The sequence below is a fragment of the Melanerpes formicivorus genome, unplaced genomic scaffold (assembly GCF_026170545.1).
Source record: "Melanerpes formicivorus ecotype bairdi unplaced genomic scaffold, bMelFor1.0.p_v2 SCAF_77, whole genome shotgun sequence".
Classification (NCBI taxonomy): Eukaryota; Metazoa; Chordata; class Aves; order Piciformes; family Picidae; genus Melanerpes; species Melanerpes formicivorus.
In genome coordinates, this window is record NW_027142429.1 from 356847 (window position 1) to 370118 (window position 13272).

General features: G+C 61.9%; 2 protein-coding genes across 2 annotated transcripts; one reads left to right on the plus strand and one right to left on the minus strand.

Moving 5' to 3' along the window:
• The first annotated feature begins 1111 nt into the window (after positions 1-1111).
• Positions 1112-3419, plus strand: FUT7 (fucosyltransferase 7). The gene is made up of 2 exons (XM_068164125.1): positions 1112-1155; positions 2137-3419. Exon 2 carries the CDS (start codon positions 2178-2180, stop codon positions 3207-3209), a length of 1032 nt encoding a protein of 343 aa, XP_068020226.1. The 5' UTR covers positions 1112-1155; positions 2137-2177; the 3' UTR covers positions 3210-3419.
• A 2614-nt stretch (positions 3420-6033) lies between these two features.
• On the minus strand, positions 6034-11229 carry LOC137454197 (POU domain, class 5, transcription factor 3-like). Its single transcript, XM_068164161.1, has 5 exons — positions 10651-11229; positions 8825-8936; positions 7564-7694; positions 6899-7063; positions 6034-6643 (listed from the first exon to the last, which is right to left on the minus strand). The coding sequence occupies exons 1-5, from the start codon at positions 11128-11130 to the stop codon at positions 6392-6394; spliced, it is 1140 nt and encodes a 379-aa protein (XP_068020262.1). The 5' UTR covers positions 11131-11229; the 3' UTR covers positions 6034-6391.
• Positions 11230-13272: the final 2043 nt, after the last annotated feature.

Below are 13272 nucleotides of genomic sequence, written 5' to 3' on the forward strand. Positions count from 1 at the left end.
CTGAACAAGAGCACTGTGGGGTGTGCTTTGGCACAAAGCTTCAGCTGGCAGAGCTGCCCCATGGGCTCAGCACAGTCCCACTGGGCAGCTTTACCCCCTGCACTGCTATGGCTCTGGCAGGAGTGCTGCAGGCAGAGCAGCCTGCTGGGGCGCAGGACCCTGCCCCGCAGGGCTGCGTGCCCAAGGTCAAGGTGCCCAAGGTCAGGGTGCAGTGACAGGGCTCAGCAGGGGTAGGGATTTCTACCCCTTGTTCCCTCCTCCATGATGCCCCAAACCTCACCCCTGCCCCCTGGCACCTCTGCCACAGGCACAGGAAGCCAGTGGGGGAAGGGCAGCTGGTGTGAGTCTCCACTGTCATGGGAGCAGACCCTTCTACTCTGTGGTGCAGCACAGGGACACAGAGCCCATCCCATGAGCCCCAACCCCAGGCTGGGTACCTGTGAAACGTGGAGCCTGCCCAGGGCAGATTCTTGGCAGAACAGAGCCACAATTCAGCCCTGGTTTCAGACCTGGCACCTGGGGAACGCTGGGAACTGAAATCCCATGTAGGGCCCTGAGCACCAAGGAGCCACAGCCTGGCCAGAGGGTGGTGGTGGAAACACAGGGGGATGGGGAAGGATGCCCAGGCACAGAGCTGAGCAGCCCCTGCACCAGGAGCCCTTCCAGTGGATGCCAGGGCACAGCCATGAGGCAGCATCTGCCATGGGGTGTGCGCTAAGCCCCACACTGGCATCGAGCATGCACCCAGCTGTGGGCCAGCCACAGGCAACTGCCCAGCCACGAGGCTGCCCTCTCAGGTATGGGACTTGCACGAGACAAAGATACCCAACCAACAAAGGGCACCCACCCTAGCCCCTGGGTGCCCACTCGGGCCAAGGGTAGCCACCCTGCCATGGGGCATCGACCTGGCCCTGGGCATGCACCCACCCCGGGCCTGTACCCAGCCATGGTGCACCTCACGGTCTCTGCAGCAGAGGGGAAGTGCTGGGAGTGGGCTGTGCCAGCTGCCATGTGCAGCAGGAAGGAGCCATGGTGGGGCCAGGACGAGGCAAAACCACAGAAAAGAGGAAGCCCTCGAGTGCCCCAGCCCAGTGCCAGCAGATGCCCAGGCAGAGACACAGGCACCCCAGGCACCGCTGCACCAGCCCTGCCCCGGTAAGTCTGAGCTCAGCACTGCTGCCTGCCACAGGGCCTGGGAAATGGGTAAGTTGCTGGCACTGCCAGAGGGAACTGGGCACTGCCTGGGTGGGCTGTCCCCTCCCAGAGCACCCTCGAAATGGAAGCAGCATCCCCCTTGCCAGGGACTGATGGGCAGAGGGACCCAAAGCACCAGCACAGGGTGCAGGGAGCCAGCAAAGCTTTCCCAACCCTCCCTTCAGGTGCCAGGTGTGGCTGGAGCCTGAAGCCAGCTCGGGTGTTCCACATGCTCCTGGGCCAAGGCAGGGAAGGGATTGTTTTTGCAGTAAAGCTGCAGCAGCTGCAGTGGAAAAGGAGGGAGCCACTTCAGAGCAGGCTCCAGCACACTGCAGCAGCTGGCACAGCCCTGCTGGGCAGGGGGCCTTGGCCACTCAACATGGGCTAGAAGTTACCTTGAGAGGAAAGCCAGGGTTGGTGCCCATGGTAGGGCAAGCACCTTCTGGTTGGGGTTCCCATGTGCCTGTGGGCTGAGCCCCACCAGCTGCAGTCCCAGTGGCTCCCTGCCCACTCTGCTGTCCCTGCCAGGCACTGGGCTCTGATGCTGCAGGCTCCCTCACTGCTGGGCCAGGGAGAGCCCTGCAGTCACAGCAGGAGGGTGCAGGGGTGGGGGGCATTTCCCAGGCAGGAGGCTCCACTCTAGCCCTAAGCAGGGTTTCAAGCCTCCCAGTGGCGAGCAGTGCCTGGTGCTTGGGCCAGGAAGGGACAGGCAGCTGGAGCCCATCAGCTCTCTGGGTCCCTGCTCACACTATGGACAGAGAAGGGTGACACAAGAACTACACTGGGGAGACACCAGGTACACAGGAGACCCTGTGACCCTGACCCAGGTGCTGGTGCCCAGGGTCCATGCAGAAGCCCTTCCTCCATCCCCTCCAGTACCAACTACCCACGACCCCTTGCACTCCACATGCTGATAGCCCCTGGGGCCCCTCCTCTTCCCAGGCCTCAGCTCTTTCACCCGAGGTGACAACCAGCTTGGCAGCATGTCCTGGGCATCACTGCTGCGGGCTCGGCCTGGCATGAAAGCAGTGCTCACTGCTGGGGTTCTTGTAACCACCCTCTGGCACTTGAGGCACTTCCTCACCCCCTCAGAGGTCTCCAGAGAAGCCTCCAAGCACACTAAGCCGCTGCTGGTTCTGGTGTGGGAATGGCCTTCGAAGCAGGTCCCCAACATTAGTGGGGATGTTTGCCGTGAGCTGTATGGCATCACAGGCTGCTGGCTCACCATGGACAAGCAGCTCCTGGGCCAGGCAGATGTGGTGGTGTTTCCCCACACCAGACTCCAGCCTGGCAGGGACGAGCTGCCAAAGGAGAGGCCACCACAGCAGCACTGGGTGTGGGTCTCCCTGGAGTCACCCTCCAACACTAAAGGCCTATCCAGATGGAATCAGACCTTCAACTGGGTGATGACCTACAGACGGGACTCAGACATCTTCATGCCCTACGGCAAGCTTGTGCCCAACCGGTCGGCCACCGTGAACATCCCTGCCAAGACCAACTTGGTGTCCTGGGTTATCAGCAACTACCAAAGGACTCAGGAAAGAGCCAAAGTCTACAGAAACCTCTCCAGGCACCTCCATGTGAACGTATACGGGAGAGCCAACAAAAAGCCACTTTGCAAAGACTGCCTCCTGGCAACCACGTCCAAGTCCAAGTTCTACCTGGCCTTTGAGAACTCCATCCACCAGGACTACATCACCGAGAAGCTCTGGAGGAACTCCCTGATGGCTGGCACCGTGCCCATAGTGCTGGGCCCGCCCCGGGCCAACTACGAGCAGTTTATTCCCGCAGACTCCTTCATCCACGTCGACGACTTCGCCTCCCCGGCGGAGCTGGCCAGCTTCCTGCGCACCATGAGCGCCAGCCGCTACCGGCAGTTCTTCGCCTGGCAGCGCGGGCACAGCGTGAAGCTCTACAGCGACTGGGCCGAGCGCATCTGCACCATCTGCAGCGCCTACCCCAGCCTGCGCCGCGGCCGCCTCTACCCCGACCTGCAGACGTGGTTCGGCTCCTAGTGCCGGCGCCGCCCTGCCCGCGCGCTGGCACACAGCACGGGCGGCGCTCTCCTGCAGAGCAGAATGTAGGGCATGGGGGATGTGGCAGCCTCGGCCTCCCCTCCCAGCCCAGCTGTTGCCACACCAGGACCTTGAGCAATTTCACAGGAGTTCATTTCTTGTCAAGCAGGACTGACCCCCTCCTCCCCCCAGCCTGACATCAACCTTGCCAGGGAAATAAAGGAGAGTGCTGCAGAGGCTCTGTGTGTGGTGTGGGGGCTGGGCAGGGGGCTGATAGTGGGCTCAGGATTCTCCAACCATCCCCACCATCACTCTGTGCCTCAGAAGCATCTTCTGCTGGGTGGTAGAAGCCCAGCTCACCCCGTGGCGACATTCCCGGCTGGGGTGGAGGAGCCAACCTCAATGCAGCCTCGGGGGAGCCCAGCACCCTGTGGCAGGGATGGAGAGCAGAGGCACAGCCCAGCAGCTCACTTCCCCCACTCGCCCCCTCCTGAGCTCCAAGTGTAGCTGTGCCAGTGAGGCCACCGGATGCCTTCCAGAGCAATCTCTGCCTGCTCAGTGCCAGGCCAGGTCAGAGGGAGGCTGTGGTTTTGTGCTGCCTTGCTGTGGCAGGAAGCCAGCAAGCTGCTGGCGTTCAGAGCCTTGTAGCAAGCCCAGATCAAAGATGGGCACCCTGAGGCACCAACAGCCTGCTCTGTGTGCCCTTGGTACTGCCAAGACTGGCACACCCTGCACCACATACGCTCCACACACCCCAGGCAGCTGCACAGCCAGCACCCTGCCCCCTGGGCACAGGCGATGTCCAGGTGCCTCCAGGGCAAGCACACATCTAGGACCCATGGCAGCATCAGGTTTGGGTGACAGGACATGGGGGACTACTGCTCCAACCTTGCCTTGCTCCATGCCCCTCACCCTTTGGCTCGGTGCCATCCACCCCCTTGATAGCAAGTGCTGCTTTGGTCACAAGTTTTTCCCCACTGCAGCCTCACCTCCATTCCTGCCACCCCTCTGGGACCTGCTCTTCATACCCAGTGTGCAGTGGCACCCTTCAGCAGCTGCTCACCCAGACTGGCCCAGCTCTTGCTGCACTTGCCAGGCATGCCAGGCTCCTCTGCTTTCTGAGGCTTCCAATCTCTGCTTTGGTTTTTGTCTTCTGGGCCAACTACACAGAGTAGGGAAGCTGTGAGCACCCACAGGCAGGGTGCAGGAGCAGCAGGATTTGGGGGTCTCGGGGCAGGTCTCCTGCCTGGCCTTTACTTGGAAGGTAAAACTCAGCTGAGGGAAACAGCAGGAGACACCTTCTGCTCCCCGGCCCAACAACTGCCAGTCTCCAGCACCTGCCACCAGAGCACCAGGCAAGCAGAGCACAGCAGTGGCAGAGGGCGCCTGGCTGCGTCCCCAGCCTGCAGACCCTAGGCTCTGGAGACACACAGGGGTACACAGGGCAAACCAAGAGTATCCTGTCTCTACTGGGCTGGCACCCAGCCTGGGATGCACCTACTCGCCTAATGACCACCAAGGGCAAACCCACCACTTCCTGGCAGCTGAGCTGAAGAAGGGGCTGCTCACACGGCTTGGCAGATACATTGCTTCTGCTCAGGGTGGGGAAACATTCAAAAAGTCCCTCAGAGGTAGCCTGGTGCCCAGCTAGGCTGCAGGGGCCATGGCAGTGAAAAGGGAGGTGCCAGCCCCCAGTCACTTGCTGCCCATGGCTGGGCTGGCATCTCTGATGTCCACCACCTCAGGCCCTAGCACTCAGCCAGCCCAGCACCTTCCAGCTGGACCACACACAGGAGCACACTCTGCCTGCCAGTGCCACACTGGCAGCCCTGCAACCAGGACAGCTCAGGCTTCCTTTACTCGCCCCTGCCCACCCTGAGGCTGTCTGCAGCATCTGCTGAAGAAGCCTGCAAGATCCTGCTGGGCTTCCTCCCTTCTAGAAAGCAGCTATGGAAAAACAGCTGCTCAGACTGCGTGGAAGGTGACCTTCCATGCTCCTGACCACCTCTGCTTTGGAGGTCCACAGCCCTGACAACCTACTGTCCCTCCAGAGCCAAGCTGCCACCGCTCCTGGGAGCGGGTTGAGATGCCCACAGCAAAGGGCCAGGTGCTGCTGGCATGATGTGAACATCTCCACTGCATTTGGCTGCACCTGTCCAGCCCTGCTGTGCCTCACACACAGCCAAAGCCACACTGCTTTGCTGTCTGGCACCATGCAGGAGCAAAGAGGCAAGGAAAGGGTTGAACTTACTCTCATGCCCTAAAGAACTGAAATTTATTTCACTGCCAGAGGGAACATGATTAAGAACAAAAATATAAAAGTCATGAACTACAGCAGGCTGAAAGGCAGAGGGGCGAGAGCAGCACAGACAGGACGGCGGGGGCCCCCTGGGCTGGGATCCCCTGGGGACAGATGGTCACTGGCCAGCCAGGCTGAAACAGGGGGACAGCAGCTGGAGAGGGCACAAGGTGACACTGGGGACAAGGGCCTGGGAGGGCCCCACCCCTCCCCCCCCAAAAAAAGAATGCCACCAAGAGGCCACAGATGGGTGAGACTCTGGGGGGGGGCAGCTGGGGGCTCCCAAGGGTGGGCAGAGATGCCGGGGACCCCAGCCCTGGGCACAGCACCCTAGCCCTGCTCGATGTGACAGGGAGGAGGCAGCTGGGGAACTAGGCACACTACAAAGGCTTTTGCTTTTTAAAACTACAATGGAAAGCCATTTGGAATACAAAATAAAACCACCCCCTCCCTCCCTCCCCTACCCCCTCCCCCTCCCCCCCCCCCCCAAGAAAAAAATAAAGCTAAAAAGTATTGATTTCTGGGTCCTGCAGGAGGGGCTCAGCTGGGCTGGCACCAGGCAGGCAGCTCCACTCAGTGACCTGGGCACATCTGGCCAGCAACAGCTGCCCCCCAGGAGAGGTCAGAGGGGAACCGATGCTGCTGGGACCAGCAGCTCACAGAGCTGGGATGGGCTGGGAGCAACTGCAGAGAGTGGGCACCATTCCTGTGCCAGGCTCCCAGCCCTTCCCCTGCCCTCATCTCCAAAAGCCCTAAAGCAACCCAGTGAGCACCCAGGCAGGACTTGGGAGTAAGGCTGTGCCCATGGTACCTTCTCAGGGCAAAGAGGCAAGGAAGCTGCCCCAGAGAGCCAGCCCAGCCGCCGTGTCCCGCAGCCCCTGGATCAGTGGTTGCTGTTGCTCATGGAGAGCCCAGGCTGCAGCACTTGAGGGAACATCTCAGCCTTGTGGAAAGGTGGCATGTAGACTGGGGAGGAGGGTGCCAGGCTGTAGCCTTGGGATGTCACCGGAATGGGCAGGCCAGTGGGCACCAGGGACTGGTTCACGTCATACATCACCCCCTCCGCCTCGTTGCCAAAGGGCAGCAGCAGCCGTTTGCCTTTCTGACGCCGGTTGCAGAACCAGACTCGGACCACCTGTGAGGGACAGGAAACAAAGAGGGGTGAGGGGGACAGGCCCAGGCACTGTGTAAGTGACAGAGACCTGGTGACAGAGATGCTGGTGACATCTTCGCAGCCCCCTCCCTAACTTGGCTCCTCCAGGGGCACGGGTTTATACAGGCTGATGACAGCTGCCAGCCTTGGCTCACAGCTTCCAGTATCAAACTGGCCTGATGTAGGTGCTCAAGAACCGTGGCCAAGGGGATAGCCATCCAAACCCCCCCAACCTACATCTTTGTCCAGGTTGAGGTCCTCGGCGATCTGGGAGATCTCCTGGGGGCTGGGCTTCACACACTTGCGGAAGAAGCTCTCCAGGGTCCCCTTCACGTTGGTCTCGATGCTGGTCCTGCGTTTCCTCTTCCGGGCTTGAGCCAACACCTGCTCTGCATTGCACATCTGGAAAGGAGAGACCACACACTGGGTTACAGGGCTGGCAATGTCCCCACCACGCTCTGGACATACATCTGGCTGCCTGCAGAGGTCTGGGAGGGATGGGACAAGCTTTGACCCCACAGCTGTCCCCTGAGCACCACTGCACCATGACTGGAGCAATTCCCAGCATCCCATCACTGCCTGTAGCTGGGGCAGGGAGGGTAGATGTGTCCCCCTGCACCCCACCAGGCAGCAACAAGCTGCATCTCCAACTTACCCGAGATTCTACCAGCAGCTACCACAGGGGCTCGGTGGGGAAGGGAGTTCGGGCTGCCCCCCAGCCTGGCAGGTGATACCCAGTGGTGTGCTCACAGCTGGACTGAAGCTGTGCCAGTGAGAAGCAGCTATGGCACAAGACACCTGCTGCCCACCCCTTTTTCCTCTCCCAAACCCCACATGTAAGAGAAGCTGCAGCTCAATGGCTACCAGGGTATGGTACCCCCTTCCCTCCCTCAGCCCTGCACCTCTTGCATGTTGTCCGTGTTCTCTGCCTCGTTGAGCCAGCGTTGCAGCAGCGGCTTCAGCTTGCACATGTTCTTGAAGCTGAGCTGCAGTGCTTCGAAGCGGCAGATGGTTGTCTGGCTGAACATCTTCCCTGTGTGGGCAGGCAGGACATCACACACCACCCTGGCCTCTGTGCAGCAGCCCCCCAGAATCCCTTCCCAACATCCCTCCCTGGGACAGGGGACTAGGAAAGGCCTCTCCCTGCAGCTTCAGCAGGGGTGCAAAGCACTGAAACTCTCCAATAATCAGCTGCAGCTGTTTTAAACTATTATCTGCTTGAGGGTTAGGAGGCTCTACAGAAGGATCTGGACAGGTTGCATTGATGGGCTGAGGCCAGCTGTATGAGGTTCAACAAGAATAAGTGCCGAATCCTACACTTGGATCACGGTCACCCTGTGACTGCTCTGGGCCTGAGGAATCTGCCTGGCAGAAAAGAACCTGGGGGTGTGGGTCAAAAGTGGCTGAAGATGAGCCATGGTGTGCCCAGGTGGCCAAGACCATCAGAATCCTGGTTTGTATCATCAACAGTGTGACCAGCAAGACCAGGGCAGGGATTATCCCTCCATGCAGGGCACTGGTGAGGCCACACCTCAAATCCTGGGTTCAGTTTTGGACCCCTCACTTAAAGACAGTGAGGTGCTGGAGCAGGTCCAAATGAGGGAATAGCTGGTGAAGGGTCTGGGGAAGAGGGCTAAAGAAACTGGGGTTGTTCAGACTGGAGAAAAGGAGGCCGAAGGGAGACCACCTGGCCCCCTACAACTCCCTGAAAGGAGGCTGGAGCCAGGTGGGGGTCAGTGTCTTTTACCCCAGGAGAGGTTTAGATTGAAAGCTAGGAAAAACTTCCCCTAACAGGTTGTCAAGCCCTGGAACAGGCTGCCCAGGTCAATGGTGGAGACCCCATCCAGAAGGGTGGATTTGGTGCTGAGGGAGATGGTTTAGCAGTGGACTTGGTAGTGTTGAGTTAATGGTTGGACCTGATGGTCTAAAAGATTCCATGATCTATTCTGAACTGGTTCTCTGTTATCAAAACAATTCCAACTTGAGCAGCACTTAACAGGGCTGGCGAGCCCCAGCAGCCCTGGGGCGGGTGCTCACCGCCTCGTTTGCAGGTCGTTAAGGAGCAGAAATCTCTATTGCCCAGGTGCTCCATCCCCCTCCCAGGCCTCTCCCTTCCCCCCGGGTGTGGCGGGAACAAGAGAGGACCCTTACCCACACCCTTACCGTAGAGGGTGCCCAGCGCCAGCCCCACGTCAGCCTGGGTGAAGCCCAGCATGATGCGTTTGTGCTTGAGGTCCTTGGCAAACTGCTCCAGCTCTTCGGAGGTTGGTGTGTCCTGGGGCAAGGACAGAGACAAACTGAGAGGGGAACAAAGGGCTGCCGGGAGCCACGTCTCTCGATGTGTTGGGGTCAGTGTGAGACAGAGATGGGGACAGAAGAGGGCCCAGCCGAGCCCTGGGCAGCACCAACAGACACTGCCGCCCTGCGCGGTGGGGTCCTTGGAGTGAGGAGTTGTGTTTTTCCTAATCCCTGGAGAAGGAGCTTTGCTCAAGGACCCAAAAAGCTCCTCCAACTTATCCTGATCCCCCGGACACCCATACACAGCAATCACCTCAGTGGCCTGGCAGAGGCCAAGGGTAGCACAAGAACCTGGGGACAAGCGAGCAGGTCTCAGGAGCACCCAAGAGCTCCTGCTCTGCCCCAACATGCCCTGGGAATGTCTCCTCGGGCTCTCCCCTCCTGACCAGAGGCAGCACTCATTCACCCTTGGCCCCAGGACTCCCCACTCCTATGCATTCCATGACACGTCCCCAAGGGGTCAGTTACCACGGGCAGTGGCCACCCCATTCCCACACTCTTGCCCACCCCTCTCGGCAAGGGGAGCAGCTCAGGGAAGCGCCCATGACTCGAACGGGGTTCAGACACCTCTGTGCCACTAACAGGGCCTTTCCTCCCGGGAAGGTGCTCATCCAGGTGGCCCCTTCGCCTCTGCACTATAGCTTCCAGCTGCTGCGGGCCTCCTTTGCAACCTTTTGCCACATTTCCACGTTTGCAGCGCAAATCTCAGGTTTTGTAGACGGCCCCCGTGCCCCCGAGTTTCGGCTTTTAATTCCCGACGTACATCGGCTGTGGGAAGCCCGACGCATCCCTGCCACTCAGTAATCCTGCCTCTCCCTACGCTAAACACCCCCACCCCCAGGACGACGGGCTGCCACCCGCGGCTTGCCTCGGAGGAACGCGTGGGAGCTCTCAAGCCCCCGCGGCTTGTCCTCCGCAGCAGCTGCGCACAAACCCAGCCGGAACCTCCCGGCCGGTCCCGGCACCGCCTGCTGCTGCCGGCGGCGCCCGTGTGGGGAGAGCGGTTTATACGATACCAAGACTTAAAAAAATATTAAATAACCGCAAGGCACAACTGCCAATCGTGTTGACAGCCCTTCGAGCCCAGCCCCGCCTCTAGATTTGCTCTGCCCGCACCCCGACTGCCCTCGGTGCCCGCGGAGGTCCCAGGAGGAGCGTTCGAGGCAGCAGCCACCATCCCCACACGGATGAGATCTGGAGGGAGCTGCCTAGAACCTGGGGGAGGCGCGCTGTGTGCCCCGAGCTACCCCCTGAGCCGGCTGCAGCATCGCGCACTGCGGACCGTCCGCAGGAACAGGTCCGTCTACCGTCCCGCGTCAGGGAGGTCAGTGCCGGGCCAAGCTTCCCTGCGAGTCCTTAAATTCTCCTTTCTCATCCCAACGAACCCTGTTCCGAAGCGCCTCCCTCGCGGAGAGACGAGACTCTGCTGTGGGACACGTTGGGTCGCTTTAGGGCTGCGCCCGTGGGGACACCCGACAGAGGGGCAGGTAGAGCCGCCCCAGGGGGGTCTGCGCTGGCTTCTGCCCGGGAGTGGCCAGGCAGCTCCCTGCTTCGACAGGGCACACGGCAGCCAGCCCTGACCGGGCTCCCTGCCCCCGAGGCACGATGGACAGAGCGGTGTCCCAGAAAGGTGCCAGACTACCTAGTTCGCCGGGGTCAGAGCAACCAGTCCCCATCCCATCGGGTCTCACCTCGTCGCCGCTGTCGCTGGAGTGTCCGCCCTCGCTGGCGGCGGAGCTGCCGGTGCTGCTCAGCCCGGAGAGGCCGCCGGAGCCCGGCTGCAGGGCAGGAGGGCAGAGCGGGGGAGCGGGGAAGGCGCTGGCGGCAGGGCCAGTGAAGGGCGGGCCGGGCAGGGCGGCGGGGCCGGGGGCTGGGGGCCCGGCCCAAGGCGGGGCGGGCCAGGTCGGTCCGCAGCAGCCCGCGGCGCGGGGCTCGGGTTCGGGCTGGCGGCAGGGCCGGCCCGGGCGCGGTTCCGCTTTGGCTGGGGGCCCGGGCGGGGGCAGCCAGGCGCGGGGCGGTTGCGGGTCGCGGGCGGCCTCGGGCTCAGCGGCGAAAGGGAAGAAGAGCGGCTGGGCGGCCGCCCCGTCGAAGCTGCTGCGGGGGAAGGGTGGGCTGCCGTCGGGCAAGAGGCCGAAGGGGGCGGCCGGCAGCCCGCCGTCCGGGCTGAACATGCTGCCCGAGGCCCTAAGGCTCCATGCGGCGGGGGGCTGCGGGGCTCGGCCCGCCTGCCCGCCGGCCGCTGCCTCCCTGCTGTGGCACCACCAGGGCCTCTGAAGGCGGCGGGGCTGGGCCGAGCCGGGCCGGGCCAGGCCATATGGAAATAGAGCCCGGCCTCATTGGCCCCGCACCGGTGGGTCGGGCGTGAACTTGATCCCCCAGGCGAGGGGAGGGGGAGGGGAGGGCAGGTGCGAGGGAAGGTAGGTTGAGGCCGCCCGGGCCGGTGCCCTCGGGCTGTGGGGGCAGAGGGCTGGGGTCAGTCCCGCTGCCGTTCTCGCATCCCTCCGGCCCCGTGCTCGGGGGTGCTCTGCGGGACCTACAGCTCCAAATGTTGGAGCATCATCGCTTTCCCCCTCTCCCCGCCTGGGAACTCCCCAGCGCTGCCGGGTCGGGGCACGGGCAGGGACCCAGGGTTGCTTTGGGAAATGGGGACACATCATGAGCAGAGGCCGGGGGGTCAGCCCGGCTGGCAGCCTGCCTGGAGCCGCAGCAGCCCCTTGGCTACGGGGCGAGTGCCGAGGGCGCTGGTGTGTGCCGCTGGAGGTCCCGGTGGCAGATCTCACACCCGTGAGGTGCTCAGCAAAGTCGTGAACAGAAATGGGGCTCCACAGCTGCCTCCGTCCCGCTGCCCCTCTCACCTCACCTCACTGAGGACGGCTGTGCCTCGGAGAGGCTGTGCAGGCAGTGCCCAGCACCGCCGGGTGTGCCGCGGCTGGGAGCTAATCGCAGCCTCGGCTATCGGCCCCATCTGCTCCACAATGGAGCGCGCTGGGAATTCTCTCTATCTTTAAGGGCTTTCCTCTCACGCTGTCCTTCACAATGGCGCTATCGGGGCCGATTCCAGGCATTTTCCCCTTCCCTCACTCCTTCCACGGCACGGGAAGCTTCCTAAATCCTGTTGCTGCCACACAGGAGGGCTCTGCTGGAATCTGCCTGCCTGTTGCCGGTTCCCAGTGAAGAAGGGAGATTTACTGATCACCTTGTGTCACCAGGTACGGGCATGCCCCAGCAGCGTGGGCATCTCCCAGCAGCCTGGGCATCCCCAGCGCAGGCACCCCCTTAGCCCAGCCAGAGCAGAGCGAGGGGCGATCCCGCTGCCAGCACTGCTCCCTGTGTATTAGCCTGGATTACCAGGAGCCCGCGGGCCGTCTGGCACTAGAGATAAGCCAAGGAGATAGGTTTAGAAGCATCCCCTGCAGCAGTGGTGTGGGTATGGGGCTGCTGGCGGGGCTGGGGGAAGGCACTTGGTGCTGGTTATGATGCATTTGTTTTGGCTCCCAAGAGGGCTGGCACCCAGGGACGGGCATCAAGGCATTGTCATCCACAATGCCAGCAGCAGTCCCTGGCCCAGCTGCTGGCAGTGCCACGCATCATGGGGAGCAGAACAGCCACCCCTCCCCGAGGGAAAAAAACACACATGACTAAGGGGATGAGCTGGACCTGAAACCCTTCCTGACTCGTGGCTGGGCATGTGCCAGGCTGCCCACTTTGGCTATGCCTGGCTGCTGTGGGGAGGGAGCACAGCCACGGGGAAATGACCTGAGGATGCAAAACACTCATCAGCAGGGCTGTGGGCAGCCCTGAAGGAGTCCAACACTGTGAGACCTGCCGGGGAAACCCACGCCACGGGGCACCTTCTCTATGGGTGCAGGACTCGTCCATGCCCTGGGGGTGCCTGCACCCCGTTGGCCCGTGCAGGCCCAACTTCGCTGTTCCAGCGGGCAGGGGAAGTATCGCTGCGGGACTCCAATCCCAGCCATCAGCCCTGCTCCTCCTGCCCCCCCCCGCTGTGGCCTGGGGTTTCATAAGATCCTTGCCCGGGCAGTAACTCTCCATCCCTTTGATTTATTGTTCCCGGGCCGGACCGCTCCTCCTGCCAACCTGCTCTTTCTCTCCATCCCCCCAGGAAGCCCTCCGAGGCCTCAAACGCATTCCTGCTCCCTTTCATATACAGGCAGAGGGGAAGGGAGACGTTGACTTTGAACCGGCCCCTTTGTAGGAGCAGGGCCATTGTGGCGGCGCTGGGTTTAGCTGGGGGATGTGGAGGCAGTCAGTGGGGTTTCTCGGGGTGTGTGTCCTCACACACATTTCAATGG